Source organism: Indicator indicator, chromosome 17, assembly GCF_027791375.1.
Source record: "Indicator indicator isolate 239-I01 chromosome 17, UM_Iind_1.1, whole genome shotgun sequence".
Lineage (NCBI taxonomy): Eukaryota > Metazoa > Chordata > Aves > Piciformes > Indicatoridae > Indicator > Indicator indicator.
The window spans coordinates 16,161,071-16,181,115 of NC_072026.1; the positions used below are offsets into that span (position 1 = coordinate 16,161,071).

A 20,045-nucleotide genomic window follows, 5' to 3' on the forward strand; every position below is an offset into this window, starting at 1 on the left:
GGGTGACCAGCCTTGAGCCCAGGTGTGACCTGACCCTAACCGAGGTGGGTTCCAGTAGGGAGCTGAGCGCAGCCTTGCCTTAGTCCGAGCACAGAATTAGGATGAGCTATGGCAGCAAGCTGTTGTTGGAAGCTTTCACGACCTTTGGGAAGTATTTTGCTTCTCCTTTCTTGCTTTATCCTAAAAATCTATGTGGCAAATCCCTCTGGGACTCTTGAACTTCTGTGTTGTGATTTCATTCCAGTTTCATTCCATGGCATGTGGCCAGAGAACTGTGGGTACTTGGAGACATGCTCCTCAGCGTGGTGGAGGAGAGGTCACTGAATCTCTGTGAGACTCTCCCAAGTCATTTTTTCCAAGTGTTGTATATTTGCTTTATTTTTTTTTCCTTACAGGGTGGCTGCCACCTGAAGAAGATGGAACAGCCTGTTCAGAGCAAACCTAGCAAGTGCTCTAGATCTCCACTGCCTTCATGGAGTTTTGGTTGAAGCATTTGGTTGAAGATGTGGGTTCAGGTGTCTCTTCCCTGGCAGAGAATAAGTTATTACCTCCATAGAATGATAGAATTGTTTTGGTTGAAAGAGACCTCTAAGATCATCGAGTCCAACCATTGACCTAACACCACCATGGCCATTAAACCATGTCCCAGAGTGCCATGTCCATATGTTTCTTCCACACCTCCTGGGACAGTGACCACCACCTCTCTGGGCAGCCTGTTCCAATGCCTGACCACATTTCATCCCTACTCAACTCCTCCATGTTGTAGGGAAGCCCCTGTACACCTCCTGATCCTCCTGTGGGTTGTCAGCTGTATCTCAGCTCACAGATGTCCTCTTGATGTCTGCTTCCAGAATGAGGAGCTGCTGAGTTGTGCTGCTCTGGTGCTTCAATGTTGCTCTGAGTGGACCTGCCAACACCATAGCTCCCAGCTGAGCACCAGTAGCTCCCAGGCTGAGGTGGTTTTGTGGTACTTTGTGGTGCAGCCTCACATCAGGCTTCTGGGAAAACAAACACAGATTTCTGTGTGCTTCGTGCGCAGTAAATCAAGAAGAAGAGTCACAGAGCACTGGAACAGGCTCCCCAGAGAGGTTGTGGAGTCTCCTTCTCTGGAGGCTTTCAAGACCCATCTGGATGCATTCCTGTGCAACCTGTGCTGGATTCCATGGTCCTGCTCTGGCAGGGGGAGCTGGACTTGATGGTCTCCAGAGGTCCCTTCCAACCCCTAACATCCTGTGAGCCTGTGAATGGCTGAGTGGCTCAGTTCCAATTTTGTCTTCCCTGCATTTCTTTTTCTTACTCCAGGCTCACCCTGGAAAGAAAAGTCTTCCTGTGGTGTACTGCAGGCTAGGAAGGTGCTGAGGGGCCTGGAACATCTCTGTGAGGAAGAAAAGCTGAGAGCCCTGGGGCTGTTGAGACTGAAGAAGAGCAGCCCCAGAGGGGATCTGACCAATGCTCAGCTAAAGGGTAGAGGGCAAGAGGATGGAGCCAGACTCTTCTCAGTGGTGCCCAGGGACAGGACAAGGGGCAATGGGCACAAACTGGAGCCCAGGAGGTTCCATCTGAACATGAGCAGAAAGTTCTTTGGTGTGAGGGTGCTGGAGCCCCAGAACAGGCTGCCCAGAGAGGTTAGGGAGTCTCCTTCTCTGGAAAGCTTCCAAACCCAGCTGGACATTTTGATCCCAGACAACCTGCTGTGGGTGCCCCTGCTTTAGCAGAGATGTTGAACTGGATGATCTCCAGAGGTCCCTTCCAACCCCCACCATGCTGGGATTCTGTGATTGTGTGCTCACAAGCTGCTTTTTCACCCTGGGGAGCAGGGAGTTCTCAATTTTAGACAAAACATTTTAAAGTTTTGGCAGCTCAGTCTGAAGAAGGTGGGAAATGATTGACAACCAGCATCTTGTGGAGTCACTGATTTATTTGTGCTACAGCTGCAGCGACCAAGCCAGCTGCACAACACATGAGTCATGAAGCATTTTAGTCTTTTTTTCTAATGGTAATACAATGAGAAAAGTCCAGATACTGAAAGTACAGAGTAAGATTAGTACCACAAAAACACAAGTAAATTATCTCACAAAGGAGTGCTGCTATTTCTATATTATCCCCAAGCTGCTATTTTTTACAGTTTTGGAGCCTTTTTGGATTGTTCAAGTGAAAGTTTTGTCCATAAAGCTTCTGGGCCTCATGATTTGAGTGTACAATGAACAAAATCTGCGTGGCAGAGGACACTTGAAGGCTCAGTTTGAGTGCTGATAGTGAGTGAACATTGGCATTGTGCAGTTAAATGATAATCTGTTTCAAAGTTTGATACAACTTTCTCTCCTGTAAGAATATTGGGGAATAAACAGGACTTCAGCAGAATAATCTGATTTGGTCTATTTTTCTTTGGAAGTGTGCTTTAAAAAGGGGAGGTATATGGGTGACTTATTTAAATAGCATCAAATCCCAGCAGCAGGAACTTGCCACCTTTATAGATGTTCCCTGGGCAGCACGCACCACACCCACACAATCTCCACAGTCCTCAAGAGGAGGCACACAGAATCCTTTCATGGGACACCCCAAGGACACCCAGCCATGGACCCCCTGCCCTGTTCATCCCATGGGGCTGCCATGAGTGCTCTCCATACCCAGCCCCCATTTCCCCCTGACAGCTGCCCTGCTGAGGTGTCGGGCATCCCCCAGGAAACACCAAACAGAACCCTTCCTGCAAGGCTGGTAGCAGCCCTCAGGTGTGGAGGTTTTGAGAGGAGAGGTAGATGAGGTGACAAGGCTTTAGAGGGTGGTACATGAGGTGACGAAGCTCGGGGAGGGAATGTGAAGTGGCAAGGTTCTGAGGATGGGGTATGTGAGGGGATGAGGCTCTGGGTGGCCAATGTGTGGTGGCAAAGCTCTGGGGGATGGGTGTGAGGCGATGAGGTTCTGAGGAGGGGGATATATGAGGTGGCAAGTCTCTCACTTTGTGCGGGCTGCCCCAAAACCTGCTGAAACCACCACCTCTGATACCCCAGAAGCCACAGCAGATGGGCAATGGGCCCCTCTGAGTCCTTCAGCTTCGGGTGGTGGGGTGGCAGGAGGAGCCCAGCTTCCCCATGCAGACAAGGGCAAGAGAGCTGCGTGCTCTCGCTGGGACACAAGCAGGGTTTTTCTCCCCTGGATTAGCGAAAGAGGTGATTAACTCCGTGTTACCAGGTTCTGTGTTGTCAAATTGACTTGGACCTTTTAAACCCAGGAGGCAAATATGGACTGGCAGGGCGCTTGCTGCTGAGAAACGGTGAAAAAATGCGGTCCCAAAGAGTCAGAAGAGGACTGTGGAACCAAAAGGCGTGCGGAGGGCCGCGATTCTCCCTCCCAGGCACGAAAGAGGGAAGAAAAAACCAAGCTTCCCATACCGGGAGTCGAACCCGGGCCGCCTGGGTGAAAACCAGGAATCCTAACCGCTAGACCATATGGGAGGCACTGAAAACTGTTTTCTCGGCTCGCCTCATATTACCAGTGACGCATCTATGTCAAGCTCTTCCGTAGCTTGCTTTACCAGGAACCCCCTGCTAGGCCAAAACCGCCGCTCAGGGCCGTACGAATCTCCGGCGCGCTCCTGTCGCCCGCCTCACCAGGAGCCCCAGCCCCAGACGCCGCTCAGAGCGCTGTGAGGCTCTGCCAGGCCTCGCCCCCCTTTTCCCGTCTCCATAAATCCCGCCCTGCCAGTCAGCGCCTTGCCCACACCTAAGATGGCGGTGGAGACCTCCTTGCCGTCGCGCACCGCGTCCTTCCCCCTCCTCACTCCGCCTTCCTCGCCGCATCATGTGACGGGAGGGGACGCGCGGGAGAGGGCGGGGTGAGCGCTCACGTGACCGGCGGCGGCCGTCGAGCCCTGGGTCTCGTGAGCGCCGCTGGGGGGGGGGGCGGGGCGGGGGGTCCCGGGCGGCGGCAGCGAGTGGGACCCTGGCGGGGTGGCGGTGTCACGCCAGCCCCAGGCTTTAAGGCCTACCCCGGAGCTCCGGCGGCTGGGTAGGCCGGCAGCACACACTCACACCCTATCCCCACCCCGAGCCCTGCTGCCGCCGCCCGTGGGCACTGCCGAGCCGGCCCAGGAGGTGTCTGTCGCGGCTAGAGGTAGTGGGAAGCGGTGGGGCTCGGCGGCGTTGGCTGAGCCGGGGAAGGGGCGTGGGGTCTGAAGCTGCTGTCGGGCCCCGTGGCTCTGAGGAGAGCTGGTGGAGGACCGAGCTGGGGACTGTCCGAGCCTGGGGCGGGGGGTATGGAAGCGGGGTGTGGGGACGTGAATGCTGCGATCACGGGTTGCGTGGTGCGGGCTCCGGAGCGTTCTGGCGGGGAAGGGGTGGGAGCGAGGCCAGTCCTGCATGCCGTATGTTGGGAGAGCCCCTGTTGCCGGTGTCTCCCGCTGTCTTCCAGCGCTGACCGCGTTCATCCTGCTCAGGCCTGTTTTGGCCGGGTGATCACGGAGCGTTGCTCATCACGGGCCTGTTGGAGGGGTTTCTAGCAGGAAGAAGCTTCTGCTAAAGTTTCCCCTTTTGCCGTCTGGCGCAGGAGCTGTCAAGTGCCTGCTGAGGTGGAGACTGGGGGGAATCGTGTTGGTGCGGGAGTGTTTCCCCTTTTGCAGGATACTTCTGTGGGTGGGATTTGGGTGTTGAAGTGAAGCTTGTGAGGCAAGTAGAGCAGTGTAAGAAGATGCTCTTCTCTCTGTAGGTGGGTGATGCCAAGCACAGCCATGAAGAAAAAGGTAAGAACCATAGGGAGAGTCCTTTGTGGTTGGATTTTCCTTCCCCCTCTGCTTTTGCTGATGTCGTTGTGTGTTTGTCTGTACCTCGCTGTGTTCTTTGGCTGTCAGGTGCCTCTTCAGACTCCCAGAGTGAGCAGACACATCCTTTGCTTAAAGAGATGGGAAGTAAAATTGTGTTTGGGTTTATTTGCTGGCAAGAGCAGTGGGGCAGGCTCACTGCAGAGCTTTCCACCCTTACTGCTGTGTGTTTCTGGTACGTGTTGCAAAACGCTTTGCTTGCTGCATGCCTCCTGCAGCAGGAGGGAAGAGGATGTGCTCTGAACTACTTCATTGGCTGGTGAAGGCTGATGGGTCACAGAAACTTGTGAGGGGTGCCTGTAATTCACAGGTGGCTGCTGGGAGGGTGGAATTTAACTCACAGGAAAGGAGCAGCACTTTTACTGAGAACTGGAAGGGTTACACCATCAGGAATTTGGGGGCTATTCCAGCAATAAGCATATTCTAAGCCATTATAGTGGCTTTATAGAGAATATGCTGCTGTGTTGGTTGTGTTTTTGTGGTGTACTAGGTTTAGGGTTTCCTGCCTGGCCCTTTGTGCTGGTGTCTGACCCCTTTGAAAGGCCTCTGCAGCCTAAACCTTGGGCTTGCCTTGGAGCTGGGTTGGGTTTCTGCCTGTGTTTTTTCTGCAGGTGGTATGAAATAAGAGATGCTGCTGTTCTCTTTCTACTCTGTGTGTGCTGAGGGAAGAAGACAGCGTAGCTCTGTGGGGCTTTGCTCCAGAAGGTGTGACTTGAGCAGTCTCCTGTTAGAGGGACAGGCCTTGTTACAAATCCTGGGGTCAGCCCCTCTTTGGAAAGGGCTCTTGCCAGCCTCTGAAGTTTTCAGTTGCTCTCAGAAAGAGATGGTGCACTCCTGCCTCTCGTGTTTTGCTCTGAGATTCTGCTAGCCATTGCCATGCAATTGCAGAGCAAGGATGGGAATGGAGCAAACACCTTCCCAGCAAGTGTCTGGCACTGGTGTGGGCTGGGCAAGCAGACTGGGGCCAGTTGCATTCTTGTTAAACCTAACCTTGATGATGAGTTTTCAGAGCTGTTGCCAAAGGCTGAGTTTGTAACTGCAACTCATTTGACAGCTGCTTTTGTGAGCCAGTTCCTGCTGGATGTCACTGTTGGGGCTTTAATTTCTGTTTTCAGATCACAGTGCAGACTCTTTTCTTGAGTGACCATCTCCCCTTTTTCCCACCACAATCATCCCCTAGTCTTTGGCTTCCAAAGGTTCTGGTTCTCCTTCAACCTGATGTTCTACAAAAAGGAATCTGGAGTCAGGTGTCTTCACCTGCACAACAGCCTGGTGTGCTTGGTCTGGGCTGTCCCATCTGCTTTTCACTTTGTGCTGATCTTCTGACACCTGAAACATAACTTGTATTTCACTTCTATCAGGGAAGAAAAAAACAGGTGAAGAAGGAGAAAGGCATGAAGGAATACAGGAGGAATGGGTGGACAAGATGAGTATGAGTGCTGATAGAGCCAGGGGTTGTTTCCAGCCTGGTCTTAAAGGCTTGAGATAAAGCTGTTCCTTTTGTCATGGAAAAGTCCTTTGCTGTCATCAGAACCATCAAGTCTTTGCTTCTTTCTGGGTTGAAGGAAGAGGAGTGTGGTGTCTGGAAGGGCAGAGATCCCTGAGAGGATGGGAGGATAGTTTAAGGATACAAATGACATGGAAAGGTTTTCAGCCAGGCCAGGATGGGTATCAAGGAGGTGAGGACATCTGCCTTCTGCTTTCCCAGGCACATTGTCCTTCGTTGCCACTCCTGATGCATTCACATCTGCAATATATTGCTCCTGTGTTCTGGTGACTTGGGCAGCAACTCGTTAAGCCCAGGGGCTTTGTAGGAGCTAATTCTTTCTTCATTTTCCTGGCCAGGTGCTGCTGATGGGTAAAAGTGGGTCTGGGAAGACCAGCATGAGGTCCATTATCTTTGCCAACTACATCGCCAGGGACACACGGCGCCTGGGTGCCACAAGTAAGGCTTGGCTTATTTGAACTGCCAATTCTCAGGGCTCAGCCCCCTTCATTAAAGGGGTGAGGCCATTCCCTCCAGCAATCCCTGCCTCTCCTTTGCTCTGGAGCAGGTAGGTGGCTGCAGATCCTCCCAGCCACCACACCTCCCAGGGAGCATCACTCCTGAGTTCAGCTGAGGGCAGGTAGGAAGCTAGAGTGAGAGGGGAGGCACCGGAGTCCAGTTTTGCTGCTAAATTGTTGTTGGACTTTTCTCCTTCACTGTGGTTTTGACACAGGAAGCAGCCTTTGCTGCAGCTACATTTGTTACTGGAGGAGCATTCGGAGCCCTCCTCATGGTCCACTTTGCTGGAGAAGCTTTCCCATTGTTGGCCAGCTAATGGGTTACCAGAGCTGGACACCCAGAAATCTTCCTGTCTCCTGTGGCTTTGACAGGGTAGTGCACAAGACTTAACTAATATCTTGTGCCCCTTTTTTTCCCCTTCTGCCCTCTTTTTCCCCCTGATCTGCCAAAGCAATAAAAAAATTCTTTTAACACAGGGATATGAACTGTTGGCATCTAATGCCCCTCACTAGGAAGCACCTATGAGCACTTAATGTCATGGATTTGTGCACTCTTTCTCTTGGCTGTAAATTTGGCCTGCTCGTGAAGTTTCCATTCTTTGTCCTGCTGATTTATTTTTTTAAGTCCTTGCAGAGTGTGCTTGGAGCCACAGCAATTCCTAAAATCCCACAGAGAGCAGAGATGTTAAAGGGAACCACTTGAGCTTCTCAGGAGAACAGTATCCTCAGTGGAGAGTAGTAAAGCTGGAATTACACTGGGAACTGTCTTTCCTTGGTGCCTTCAGCTACAGATGTACCCACAGGGGTGTTGTTTAGATGGGATTTAACAAATTATGGGGTTCCTGGAGCGAGAGCTCTAATCTGGGAGTGTGGGATGACAACTAAACTCCTGCTGTCTCTTTCCAGTTGATGTGGAGCACTCCCATGTTAGATTCCTAGGAAACCTGGTGTTAAACCTCTGGGACTGCGGAGGGTAGGTGCTCTTTGTTTGCTTCTAAGACTGTTGGGGGTTAGCTCTGGGGAGGTGACAAAGCAGAGGCCTTCCTGCCCAGGAGGGATGAGGAACCTGCTTGTGTCTGAAGGGAACAGAGCAAGCTTCATGGAAACAGAATTGTTTTGGTTGGCAAAAACCTCTAAGATCATCAAGTCCAAACTTCAACTTAAGACAACCATGTCCATCATCTGTGTACTCACACTGGTGAGACAGCTCTGGGAAGAGTGGATGCCACATCTTAAGTCTGTGCATGGAGATGGATGGAAGAGGTTGGCACAATTATGTTGTCTCTTGAGCTAATGCTTTGTAAAGCTGCAGTGTGTCTACCCTTCCCTTGTGGGCAGAAAGCTGAGCCTTTCACCTGGAATTTCTTCTGAGGTGGTGGGAGGTGGCACTGGTTTCAGAATTGCTCCTCACCAGTTTGATCCAAATGGAGTGATGCTGAAGGTTGGGAGCAATCCTGGGGCTGTTGGAAGAGGCGTCCTGATGAACACTCTCTCACTGATGAGCCTCAGCAGAGCTGTCCAACTTTGCTCAGCCTCAGCTCAAAATTCAAACCTTGCCTTTCTGGCAGGAGGTAGTGATGCTAAGCAAGACCTGGTTGCTCTAACAGGAGGCTCCTTGCTTTGTTGCTCTGCTCCTCCTCAGCCAGGACACCTTTATGGAGAACTACTTCACCAGTCAGCGGGACAACATCTTCCGCAACGTAGAAGTGCTCATCTATGTCTTTGATGTAGAGAGCCGAGAACTGGAGAAGGACATGCACTACTACCAGTCCTGTTTGGAGGCAATTCTGCAGAACTCTCCTGATGCAAAGATCTTCTGTCTGGTGCACAAGATGGACTTGGTGCAGGAGGATCAGCGGGATTTGGTGAGAAGCTGATGGTTGCCATAGAAAGGGTTCCAAATAGAGCGTCTTTGGACTCCACTAGTGCATTGTGAGTGGAGCCCCATCAGAGCTGTTTCTCAAAGGCTTTCTCAGATGTTGAGAGTTCTCAGAGCCCTCTGAGCTTTCTCAGCCTTCCCTGTATTGTATTTCATCTCTGTCTCTAATCTAGCGGGGAACAGAAGGAGTGGTATGTAGTGACAATTGCTCCAAAGCTTTCCTTTCATAGCTCTGATCATAGAATTACAGAACAGTTTTGGTTGGGAAGGACCTTTTAAGATTGAGTCCAACTGTTACCTAACCATACCAGGTCTGGTGCTAAATGTATGATTCTAGGGCTTTTACCAGAGCTTGGCTTCCAAAGGGAGGTAGGACTGGAGGTGAGGAAATGACCTTGAACTTGCTGCTCACCATCCAAGGGGCAACAGCCACAAACTGGAACCCAGGTGGTTCCACCTGAGCATGAGGAGAAACTTCTGAGAGTGGTCTGAGAGTGCTGGAGCCCTGGAGCAGGCTGCCCAGAGAGGTTGTGGAGTCTCCTCTGGAGAGCTTCCAAACCCTTCTGGACATTTGAGTAGGTGCCACTGCTTCAGGGGGTCTGGACTGGATGATCTCCAGAGGTCCCTTCCAAACCCCACCATGCTGGGATTGTGTTTCCAGGAATGGGGCACCTACCAGAGTCCTAGAATGGTTTGTGTTGGAAGGGACCTTTAAGATCACCTTCCACTAGATCATGTTGCTCAAATATTTACACTGCACTGCTGATCTTTTTTTATTCCCCAGATTTTTAAGGAGCGTGAGGAAGACTTGAAGCGCCTTTCCCGTCCCTTGGAATGTGTTTGTTTTAGAACTTCCATCTGGGATGAAACGCTTTACAAGGTTTGTGCATCTTCTTTTTCTTGTCTGGCTTCCCTTCACACACTGGAAAGCAAGAGCATGAGGAAGGAGAGTGGATAGTTAGAATCACAAAGTGTTTGGGTTGGAAAAGACCTCCAAGACCATCGAGTCCAATCCTTAACCCAGTGCTGCCAGGTCAGCACTAACCATGTCCCTCAGCACCACATCTCCATGGCTTTGAAAGCCTTTCAGGGATGGGGAGGAGCAGCCCCCTGCACCAATAATGGTGAGGAGCTGACCTGCTGCAAAGCAGCTCTGTAGAGAAGGATGTGGGAGTGCTGGTGGGCAATAAACTGAAGTTATCTGTGGGATAGCAATGTGCCCTTGTGGCCAAGAAGGCCAGTGGTCTCCTGGGGTGCGTGAGGATGAGTGTGGCCAGCAAGTCAAAGGAGGTTCTCCTCTCCCTCTACTCTGCCCTAGCAAGGCCACATCTGAAGTACTGGATTTGGTTCTGGGCTTCCCACTTCAAGTGGAACAGGGAGCTGCTGGACAGAGTCCAGCAGAGGCAACCAATATGCTGAGGGGCCTGGAGCATCTCTGTGAGGAAGAAAGGCTGAGAGCCCTGGGGCTGTTGAGCCTGGAGAGGAGCAGCCCCAGAGGGGATCTGAGCAATGCTCAGCAAGAGATAAAGGGTGGGGTGACAAGAGGATGGGGCCAGACTCTTCTCAGTGGTGCCCAGGGACAGGACAAGGGGCAGTGGGCACAAACTGGAACCCAGGGGGTTCCATCTGGAAATGATGTGAGGGTGCTGGAGCAGGCTGCTCAGAGAGGTTGTGGAGTGTCCTTCCCTGGAGAAATTGCAACCCACTTGGACACTTTTCTGTGAGGCCTGCCCTGAGAGATCCTGCTTTAGCAGAGGGCTTCGCCTCCATCTCCAGCTGGGCAAGCTGCTGTGGGTGCTCCCACAGCAGAGGTGTTGGACTGGGTGTTGGACCTCCAGTCTGTGATCAACACCCAGAACTGCAATTAATCTATTTTTGCACAACAAGAGGACAAGGCAGAGTCATACTAACACAGCCCTTCTGTTGTGTCTTTCTTTGTTGGCAGGCTTGGTCCAGTATAGTCTATCAGCTGATCCCCAATGTCCAGCAGCTGGAAATGAACCTGAGGAACTTTGCTCAGATCATCGAGGCAGATGAAGTGCTTCTGTTTGAGAGAGCCACATTCCTGGTGAATACAGCAGCTCTGCCCTTTGGGGTTCCTCTGCCCTTTGGGGTTCCTCTGCCCTTTGGGGTTCCTCTGCCCTTTGGGGTTCCTCTGCCCTTTGGGGTTCCTCTGCCTGGCCTAGGACCCGGTTCCCGGGATGCGAAGTGCTGATGTGGCAGTGGCCCAACGAGAGGTGCTGGTGCCAGATGGCAGAATGCCACCATCCAGGCTGTCTGATACTGAAAGTAGCTGACATGACTCTCTGGCTCACAGGACCTTCCCAAAATTTCCACTCCTAGCAGCTGAGCTGAGGGCTTGATTGGTGTTTCCCTCTCCCAGGCACAGAGGAGGTTTCAGATCCCATTCTGTTGTTGGCCGTGTTTTGAGAGTCTGTTTTTGCACAGGGGGCAAAAAACCACCTTCTTCAGCTTGAAATGAGCCTTTTCAGTTCCTCCTGCCCTGCTGTTTTTACTGGCCTGGATTTTTGGTGGGGTTGGTTTTTGTCTGATGCTCTACAGATTCAGAGCATGGATGGAGGATCACAAGCAGTTGGATTGCAACAGTGTTTGGAGTTAGCACCTGTGTGGTAACTCTGCTTCCAATCTGTTGTCTCTGTGAAGTAAAAGGTGTTGGTTAAAACCACCATTTGCTGCTTGTCCATCCATACTCTGGGCTTCTGGTTTCTCATCAGCCTTTGCACCAAACTTGAAGGAATGGGTTTGAGTTTTGAGTGCATTCCTTGACAGCCAAATCTCTGATTTGGACGTGAAGGAAGGAATGTGGAACAGGAGTCATCACTTTTCTCAGAGGTTTCTTCTTAACCTCTGAGGAGTAGACACTCACCATTTCTCCAGATTCTGCTTTTTGACCTTTTGTAGGTGATAAATAGTTCCACCTTGGTGGTATCTAACAGCACTTTCATTGTAAGTATATTTTTACTGAGGATAATCTTGATGATGACTAAAAGGCTCTTCTCTTTTTTCATGTGTTTAAGCTTCCCCCAGGACTCCTTTTTTTTTTTTTTTTTTGACTCCTGGAGTGAAATGTTCTTTTGAAATTGTATCCAAATCACAGTAACAGAAAATCCTACCTGACAAGTTAAGGAATGAACTTGCAACTGGTGAAGGTTTTGGTATAAATGTGGGCCCTGACCTCAATTCCTAGGAAGAGTTGGGCAGGTTTAAAAAGTAGGATGTAGATGATCATTTGAAGGTGCTCAAGGGTGGGGGGTGGAAAACAAGCCAAACAAAAATCTTAGTTCTCACAAGGCTGTGACTCCACAGGTGGAAAGTGAAGTGTTTAAGATCCTGGGGAGAGAGCATCTGACACTTCCAGCAGAAGTTGGTTTCATGGCTCTTAAGAGCTTAAAGCTCTCAGCATAAGGTAGTTAAAATACTTGGGTTGGTTTGCTGTGGGAACAAGAGGTGATAGAACTGTTTGTGTGGTAAAAGCAGTTCTTGGCCCAGCTGGGCCAAGGAGTGAAGGTCTGAGGCTGTGATAGAACTGATTGATTGTGCAGTCAAGGCAGTTCTTGGCCCAACTGGATTAAGGAGTGAAGGTCTTGGAGCTACCAACCTGGTGAAGATGGTCAGGGAGAGCAAGCTGTGGATGCTGCTGCAAGGATTCCTCAAAACTCTGAATCCTCTGAAGCTTTGCCTCCAGGCACTAAGTTCTGTTTGCTGCTGGATCACTCTTGGAGAGGCAGGAGGAGTTGATCTCAATACAAGAAGCTTGCACATCTTGAGCTGACTGAGTGAACTGGTGGAGAGAGAACTCTCTGGGAAACCCTTCTGCTTTCCTTGAGGAGGAAAAGGCTTGTGTTGCCTTGGAGAGCAGGCTTTGTGTATCCTACCTCTTGAGAAGCAGGGACTTCCTCAAGTTCAGCCCTTGGGAATCTGTAGCACAATAGACTGAGGCAGGAAAACTTCTAGCACTTGTCAAGTGTCTTTCCTTTCCCTTGCACTTTTTTCTTTAAATCAAGATCTAAATTGCTGCTGAATGGGGAGATGGACACCTCACAAGGCCAAATAGTTTCCAAGTTTCAATCAATAGAAGACACAAGGAATCACTGTCCCAGTCCCAACCCATTTACCATCATTTCTATGGAGCCTGGGCAGCCTGTAGGGAAATAAATGACTAACCCTGCCCTCTCTCCTTGTGCCTTGCAGGTCATTTCTCACTATCAATGCAAAGAGCAGCGAGATGTCCACAGGTTTGAGAAAATCAGCAACATTATTAAGCAATTCAAGCTCAGCTGCAGGTGAGCTGGCTGGGGATACACCTCAGCAGGTATTTTGGCATCATTCTCCAGGTCAGTGCTAGTTGTAGGGCTCCTCAGCAAGCTTCAGATGGTGTAGTAGAGTTGCACCATGCTTAAAGACAACTGAGTTAATTGTTATAGAATCAGTTGGATTGGAAAAGACCTTTAGGTTCATCCAGTCCAACCACTAACTGCCAGGCCACCACTAACCCATGTCCCTCAAGACCACATCTTCTGTAACTTCCTCCTTTGCTGATGGTTCAAAGAGGTTTATTTGGAAACCACCATTTTCTTCTAAGCCCTATTCTCCTGGGCAAGGTAGGGAAGTTCTAGGATTGAGCTGAGAAATCAGTGAGATTGTTGAGGTGTCCAGCAAATCACAGAATCATGGAGTGGTTTGGGCTGGAAGGGATCTTAAAGATCATCTAGATACCAATCCCCCTGCCATGAGCAGGGACACCTCCCATGGCCAAGCTGTTACACCTGTGGGGTGAGTGATGTCTGCTGCTTGGCCATGGCTGTGGTGGGGTTGTAGATCTTGAGATACCTTCACCGTTCACTACACAAATCATTTCCTAGTCTCATTTAGCCTAAACCTAGAGAGTTTTCCTTAAAAAAGAAAAGACACCAAACAAAACCCAACTGATCCTGGGTCACACAACAGAAAAAAGAACACAACCTGGTGTTACCTGCCCTGCCCACCAGGGTCTCAGACACTTCTTTGTTGCTCAAACAATGGTCTGTAGGCTACCTGGGCACAAAAGCTGTTGGAGCAAGGTTACAGTAATGGTTCATTTAGGGTTTTTTTTCTGACTTCTTCTTTATTTTCATCCTTCCTTTATTTTTATTTCTCCCCTCTTAGTAAGCTGGCAGCTTCTTTCCAGAGCATGGAAGTGAGGAACTCTAACTTTGCTGCTTTCATTGACATCTTCACATCAAACACATATGTGATGGTGGTGATGTCAGACCCTTCAATACGTAAGTTGGAGCAAAGACAATCTGCTTTTGCAGGGAGAAAATGCTGAAGGAATCATAGGATGCCAGGTTGGAAGGGACCCCAAGGATCATCTGGTCCCAACCTTTCTGGGAGCCTAGTTTAAGCTCTGTTTCTCATGAAAATGAAGGCAAAGTGGTAAAAACTGATTGTAATGAAAAGCCAGAGAGGGATCTGCTGTCCTGCTGGTTTGCCCTGTCTGAGCAAGAGGGTGGGGAAGGTGGCTCAGAAATGACTTGCCTTGCAGAGGATGACTGTACCTTCAGCAGCTCAGATGCTTCATGGATTCATAGGATGGTTTGGATTGGAAGGGACCTTGAAGATTCCCAACCCCCTTCCCATGAGCAGGGACATCTACTAGACCAGGTTGCTCAATTTTTTTTGCTGTTGAGTGCAAGGTCACAGAAGTGGTGGGGAACCACTACAACAGATGTGACCTGATTTAGGAGGTCACTTCTAATAACCTATTTTGGGCTGTTCTGCTCTGGCAGCCCCAGTGATGTTTTTGGAGAGGAAGCAGAGATGGATCATGTTTGAATGTTTTTGCTCTTGCTGCCTGAGCTGGCTTTGGTGGCCCAGGACTCTAATTATAGCAGCATCTATTTATCTTAAAGCAGAAGCTGCAGCCAGCCCTTGGAGGCACAGTGTGACACAGCTCCAACCCAAACTGCTTCTCTTCAGGGTTGAGGTGCTTAGGAGACACTGTCCAGGACAACCTCGTGCTTTAGTGTTGATGCTTCCTGTCCTGCTCTTCTCAAAGGCTTTACTGAATTAGGGAAAACCCGTGGGAAGCTTGTGACTGGATTACAGCCCTGAGACTGCTGTGCTGCAGGACAAGCTGTGGTGACTTGTGCAGCCACCCCTGGGGCAGCCTGACCACAGCTCACTCTGACTTGTCCTCCAGAATGCCAGCATAGTGGGCGTTGGAAAGGACCTCTGGAGATCATCCAGTCCAACCCCACTGCTAATGCAGGATCACCCAGAGGTGACCCACTGTGACCAGGATCACAATGTCCAGGCAGGTTTGGAAAGAGACTCCACAGCCTCTCTGGGCAGCCTGCTCCAGGGCTCCAGCACCCTTACAGCAAAGGAATTTCTCCTCCTCCATTTCCAGATGGAACCTCCTGGGTTCCAATATGTGCCCCTTGCTCCTTGTCCTGTCCCTGGGCACCAGTGAGAAGAGTCAGGCCCCATCCTCTCACCCCCCACAGGTCCTTTAGCTCTTGCTGAGCATTGATCAGATCTCCTCTGGGGCTGCTCTTCTCCAGGCTCAACAGCCCCAGGGCTCTCAGCCTTTCCTCCTCAGAGATGTTCCAGGCCCCTCAGCATCTTTATAGCCTACTCTGGACTCTCTCCAGTAGTTCCCTGTCCCTCTTGAACTGGGGAGCCCAGGACCAGATCCAGTATTCCAAATGTGGCCTTGCTAGGTCAGAGTCAAGAGGGAGGAGAACCCCCCTTGACCTGCTGGCCACACTCTTCTGGCACCCCAGGAGACCATTGACCTTCTTGGCCACAAGGACACATTGCTATCCCATGGATAACTTAAGTTTATTGTCCACCAGCACTCCCAAGTCAGCCCCTCCTGGGATGGTGCAGGATGTTGTTCCTCCCCAGGTGCAGGACCCTATTTTTTCCTTATTTTGGACTTGCATGAGTTCTCCTACCCAGGCTGCAGGCTTGGGGGAAGGTCTCACTGAATGGCAGCACAGCCTGATGGTGTTTTACTGGGATCAGCGACAACTCAGAGCTGAGCTGGAACAGCCTGCTCGAGGAGGTTGTGGAGCCTCCTTCTCTGGAGGCTTTCCAGACCCATCTGGATGCATCCCTGTGTGACCTGTGCTGGATTCCATGTCCTGCTCTGGCAGGGGGGCTGGACTCAACCACCAGAGGTCCCTTCCAACCCCTAACATCCTGTGAGTTTTGCACAGTGAAGGATGAGTGGGGTTGAAATAAGAGTGGGTTGGTGAGGACCCTGCTTTAGGGCAGCAGCTGGGTTGTGAGAAGTCAGTGACTGTCATCCCCTTTTAACTTTGTGTTTTATCTCCCCTGTCCCATTTCCCTCCCAGCCTCTGCGGCCACGCTGATCAACATCCGCAACGCCAGGAAACACTTTGAGAAGCTGGAGAGAGTGGATGGACCAAAGCACAGCCTGCTGATGCGTTGAACCTCAGCCCTGAGGGCACCACGGGGCTCCTAGGGGGGAGAAAAAATGAATTGGAACTACTTATTTTTTAGGAGAATCTAACAATGTTTGATGTCTTTGTTGGGCTTTGAAATGAGTGTTGCTGCTTTATTTTTTCTCCTGTTAACGCTGGACACTAGTCACTGGGAGGATGTCTGGATCCATGTTGGACCTTCTCAAAGAGACTTCCCTGGCAGCCTGTGGGGTTGGGAAGATGGAAGGACAAGGTGACGTGCATGTGCTCTCATACTCCTGGCTGTCCTGGTGGCACACAGCAGAGCCAGTTTGGCTGTTTTGCTCCTGGGTGATGATGGCAAAAGTGACAGGAATGGAATATTTGCTGTTTTCTTGGTGGGTTGCTAGAATCCATTTATAAATTTCTCCTTGTCTTCAGTTACGGAAATAAATTTTTGCTACCAGGGATTTGAGATCCTAGAGCTTTGGACAGCAGGTTCTCTTCCTTCTCAAACCAGCTGTGGTGAGTGGATCTGTAACACAGACGCATGGAATCCCAGCAGGGTGGGGGTTGGAAGGGAACCTCTGGAGGTTCTCCAGTGCACCCACAGCAGCTTGCCCAGGATCACAATGGCCAGCTGGGTTTGGAAGCTCTCCAGAGAAGGAGACTCCACAACCTCTCTGGGCAGCCTGCTCCAGCACCCTCACACCAAACAAGTTTCTCCTCCTGTTCAGATGGAACCTCCTGGGTTCCAGTTTGTGCCCATTGCCCCTTGTCCTGTCCCTAGGCATCTCTGATAAGAGTCTGGCCCCATCCTCTTGCCCCTTAGCTCTTGCTGAGCATTGAGAAGATACCCTCTCACTCTTCTCCAGGCTAAAGAGCTTCTCTTTCTCCTTCCATGTTTTCGGAGACTGTTGACTGAAACAATCCCAGAATTCCATTTAAGAGCATTTTTTTCCCACATGGAGGCAAAACTGAGTCCTCAGGTGAAGCATTTGGGCTGGACATGGCCTCTTTCCACTCACCAAAGTGGTAGGTAAAAGTGGCCAAAGCCCTTGATAGCAGGACTAGCTCACTGCTTGGTCTATGTCTGATCTTCATTCTGGTGAGTCAGGAGGAACTGTAGGATGTGTGGTGGGTGCAGGAGCTGCAGGAAGTGTTTGTGATGAGCTGGTTGGACATTACTTGACATGAGTGTCTTATTTTTTACTGGATTTTCAGTGTGGTTTCCATTAAACAGGACCAGCAGTGCAATGAGTTGGGGCATCTCTGGCTTGCTGGATGAGAACTGATGGTTGTCACCATCCCTCCTCCCTCCCCCCCCCCCCCATCCTGCTTCAAATTGCTCTGTGAAGGGTATGGTGACTCTGAGCCCAGCTCTCTACTTTGTGTTCCCCAAATCCTGCTTTTTCCCCCTGACTCCCTGTCCAGGCACATGCTGGGAAGGTCTGTCAGGAAGAAGGAGCTGAAGGGCACGTCTGAAGCAGAGAGCTGAGGGCTCCTCACAGAACTTCCATCCCTTCTTGCTCTTCATGGCACTGAGCACCCGTGTCTCACACCGCCTCCTCAGCAGATGTTGGTGCTCTCACAGGCTGGGTGTGGAGGAGGAGGAGGATCCTCGAGGCAGTGTCCTCATGGGAGAAGAGCAAACTCAGATTCCTGTTAACAATTCAGGTGCTGGAGGTTCTGGAGAGCTTAGAAACCTTTTGTTGTATCTCCAGCCTGTTTCCCATTTGTCTTCAGTGCTGGAGAGGGAACAGCAAGTCTCACCCATGGTTGCTTTTGCCCTGATGTTGAGGTAGGGCAAGCAAAGACACAGCTACAGTCACCTCTTGCAGATGCTGCCTCACCACACAGACATGGGCAATCCCTGCTCTTCTGGCCTGTGGAGGAACTTCAGGGCTTTCTGTGCCCAAACCTGCCCTCAGTGCTGTTGAGGAGGGCAGGAGGATGAGTTACTGCTGATCCATGTTGCTGCTAGGTGTTCAAGAAATGTGTGGACATGGTGCTTTGGGACATGGTTTGATGGCCGTGGTGGTCTTAGGTTGATGGTTGGACTCAATCTTAGAGGTCTTTTCCAATCCAAACAATTCTATGATTCCAAATGTCATGGAATACCTTGTGTCATGCCTCAGGTGTTCCTCTGAAGGAACATCAGGAAGGGCTTCACTTGCAGGAGACAGGTGTCACAGCTTCAGGAGAGCAGAAGGTGGCTTATGGCCACAGTTCCAGCACAGACTGAGGCACCTTCTGCTGCAAGGCCCTTTTCATAGCAGGCAGCTGGAGATGGAGGGAAGGATGGTGGGAACTGCTGCCTGATTTCCATGGTTACATTGAGCTGGGTTTCCATAGGGAATAAACTTCAGCAGTGGAAGTGGGATGATGGCAAGAGAGAGGAAATATGGGGTGGGGTGAGGGTGGTGACAAACTGTGGTCCTAGAGCTGATGAGCAGGCTGTCCAGTGCCTACCCATGGTGTGGACATACACATGGGTGGCTTTAGCTGAAGACCACCCCCTTAACTCTTTCAGCAGTCAAAGGGTGCATTTGTTTGTCTCTGCCCAAATCAAACCTTGGGGTGTCCTTCAGAGGCTGGTGGACAGTTGCCTGAGGCAGGGTCCTTCCAGCTCCCCTGACATAGTTGAGCAGCAAGGTGTGGTAGAAGGGGCTCCAGCACCCTCACCCTACTTCTAGAAGACTCTTCCTTTTTAGTCTGGCAGCTCTTGTTCTCAAAAAAGTTGATGCCTGCTCCGGATGTTGCTCTTGTGGCTTGTAGGCACTTCATGAGTAGCATCTGTGCTGTCCCTAGGGGCCTGGAGGTCAAGAAGCTTTTCTGTGTTAATCACATATGGTCTCTGTGACCTTCTGGGAAATGGCTTTGGGCCAGAAGAATTATCTTCTCTGGCTGTGACATGGGGAAGGGACAGTTTTTTGTGGTTAAGACCATGTGATGCTGTATCTCAAACAGTTGCAGTTTGACACAATGAGGTAGGCAAGGCCCCATGTCCATCCTCCTGCTCTGTGCAGATAGCTCAGGGCTTGGACTAGCTGAGACTCGAGTGTCTCCAAGAAGGAAGTTCCCTAACCAAGAGCTGGGCCCCATGGTGTGGTCACCCTCATGGTTTTAAGAGCATTAATCCATGTATTGGAGCTCTTCGTGTTGCCTTTTGTCACCACCATCTCCATGAAGAGCCTGGCTCTTTCCTGTGGCTCCTGGTAGCACTTGCAGGTAGCAGCAAGAGCCTCTGAGCTGACCCAGTGCCCTCAGCCTCTCCTTGTACCTCCTGGACATTGCATGGCATCTCCTTTCCTGCTTCTGAGGGAGACACAGGGTGCAGCTGTGGTCTCCAAAGTGCTAAAGAGAGAGGAATAGTCACTGCCCCCATGACCAGTGCTCATTGGGACTGCCTAATGCTCACCACAACACTTTGAATCCAATGGTTCCTTCCAGTCTCCACCTTTCCATGTGTTTCTCAGGAAGATTAAGTTGGTGTTTGGGGTTCAGCACATCAAAAACAAAGCAGTGCCCACTTCATTGGGGTTGAAACCTGCACTTGGAGGCCTCCAGCTGAAGCATCTGATGAAACCCCAGCTGTGAGGAGCAGGCTGCAGCACTGTTTCTGGTGGAGGGACTCTGCTCCACAGAAGGGTGGTGGGAAGGGACCATCTCCCTGCACAGCCACTGCTGTTTGCTTAAACATCTTGGCACAGCTGGACCTTGAAGATGCCCATGGTGGTGGACCAGGCCCATTGAGGAGGAGAGGAATGGGATGGGGTATTGCCAAGATCCATGTGGGTTCCACATGGTCAAATATGACATCTTTTGTTCATCTTGAGAGCAGAGGTGTGGAGCTTCTGCTTTCACTGGCTGAATGGAGGTCTAGACTTCTTCAGCAGCACGCTCCTCACCTCAG

The 20,045-nt window shown here is 50.8% G+C and overlaps 1 protein-coding gene and 1 non-coding gene across 2 annotated transcripts; one reads left to right on the forward strand and one right to left on the reverse strand.

The window, feature by feature from the left end:
* Positions 1-3,380: 3,380 nt before the first annotated feature.
* Positions 3,381-3,452, reverse strand: TRNAE-UUC (transfer RNA glutamic acid (anticodon UUC)). Its single transcript has one exon. It is a non-coding gene; the product is annotated as a tRNA-Glu (tRNA).
* A 612-nt stretch (positions 3,453-4,064) lies between these two features.
* LOC128972776 (ras-related GTP-binding protein A) lies at positions 4,065-16,591 on the forward strand. The gene is made up of 10 exons (XM_054388890.1): positions 4,065-4,110; positions 4,702-4,735; positions 6,659-6,758; positions 7,724-7,790; positions 8,460-8,682; positions 9,481-9,576; positions 10,642-10,764; positions 12,909-13,000; positions 13,863-13,978; positions 16,061-16,591. The coding sequence occupies exons 2-10, from the start codon at positions 4,709-4,711 to the stop codon at positions 16,156-16,158; spliced, it is 942 nt and encodes a 313-aa protein (XP_054244865.1). The 5' UTR covers positions 4,065-4,110; positions 4,702-4,708; the 3' UTR covers positions 16,159-16,591.
* The last annotated feature ends 3,454 nt before the right edge of the window (positions 16,592-20,045 follow it).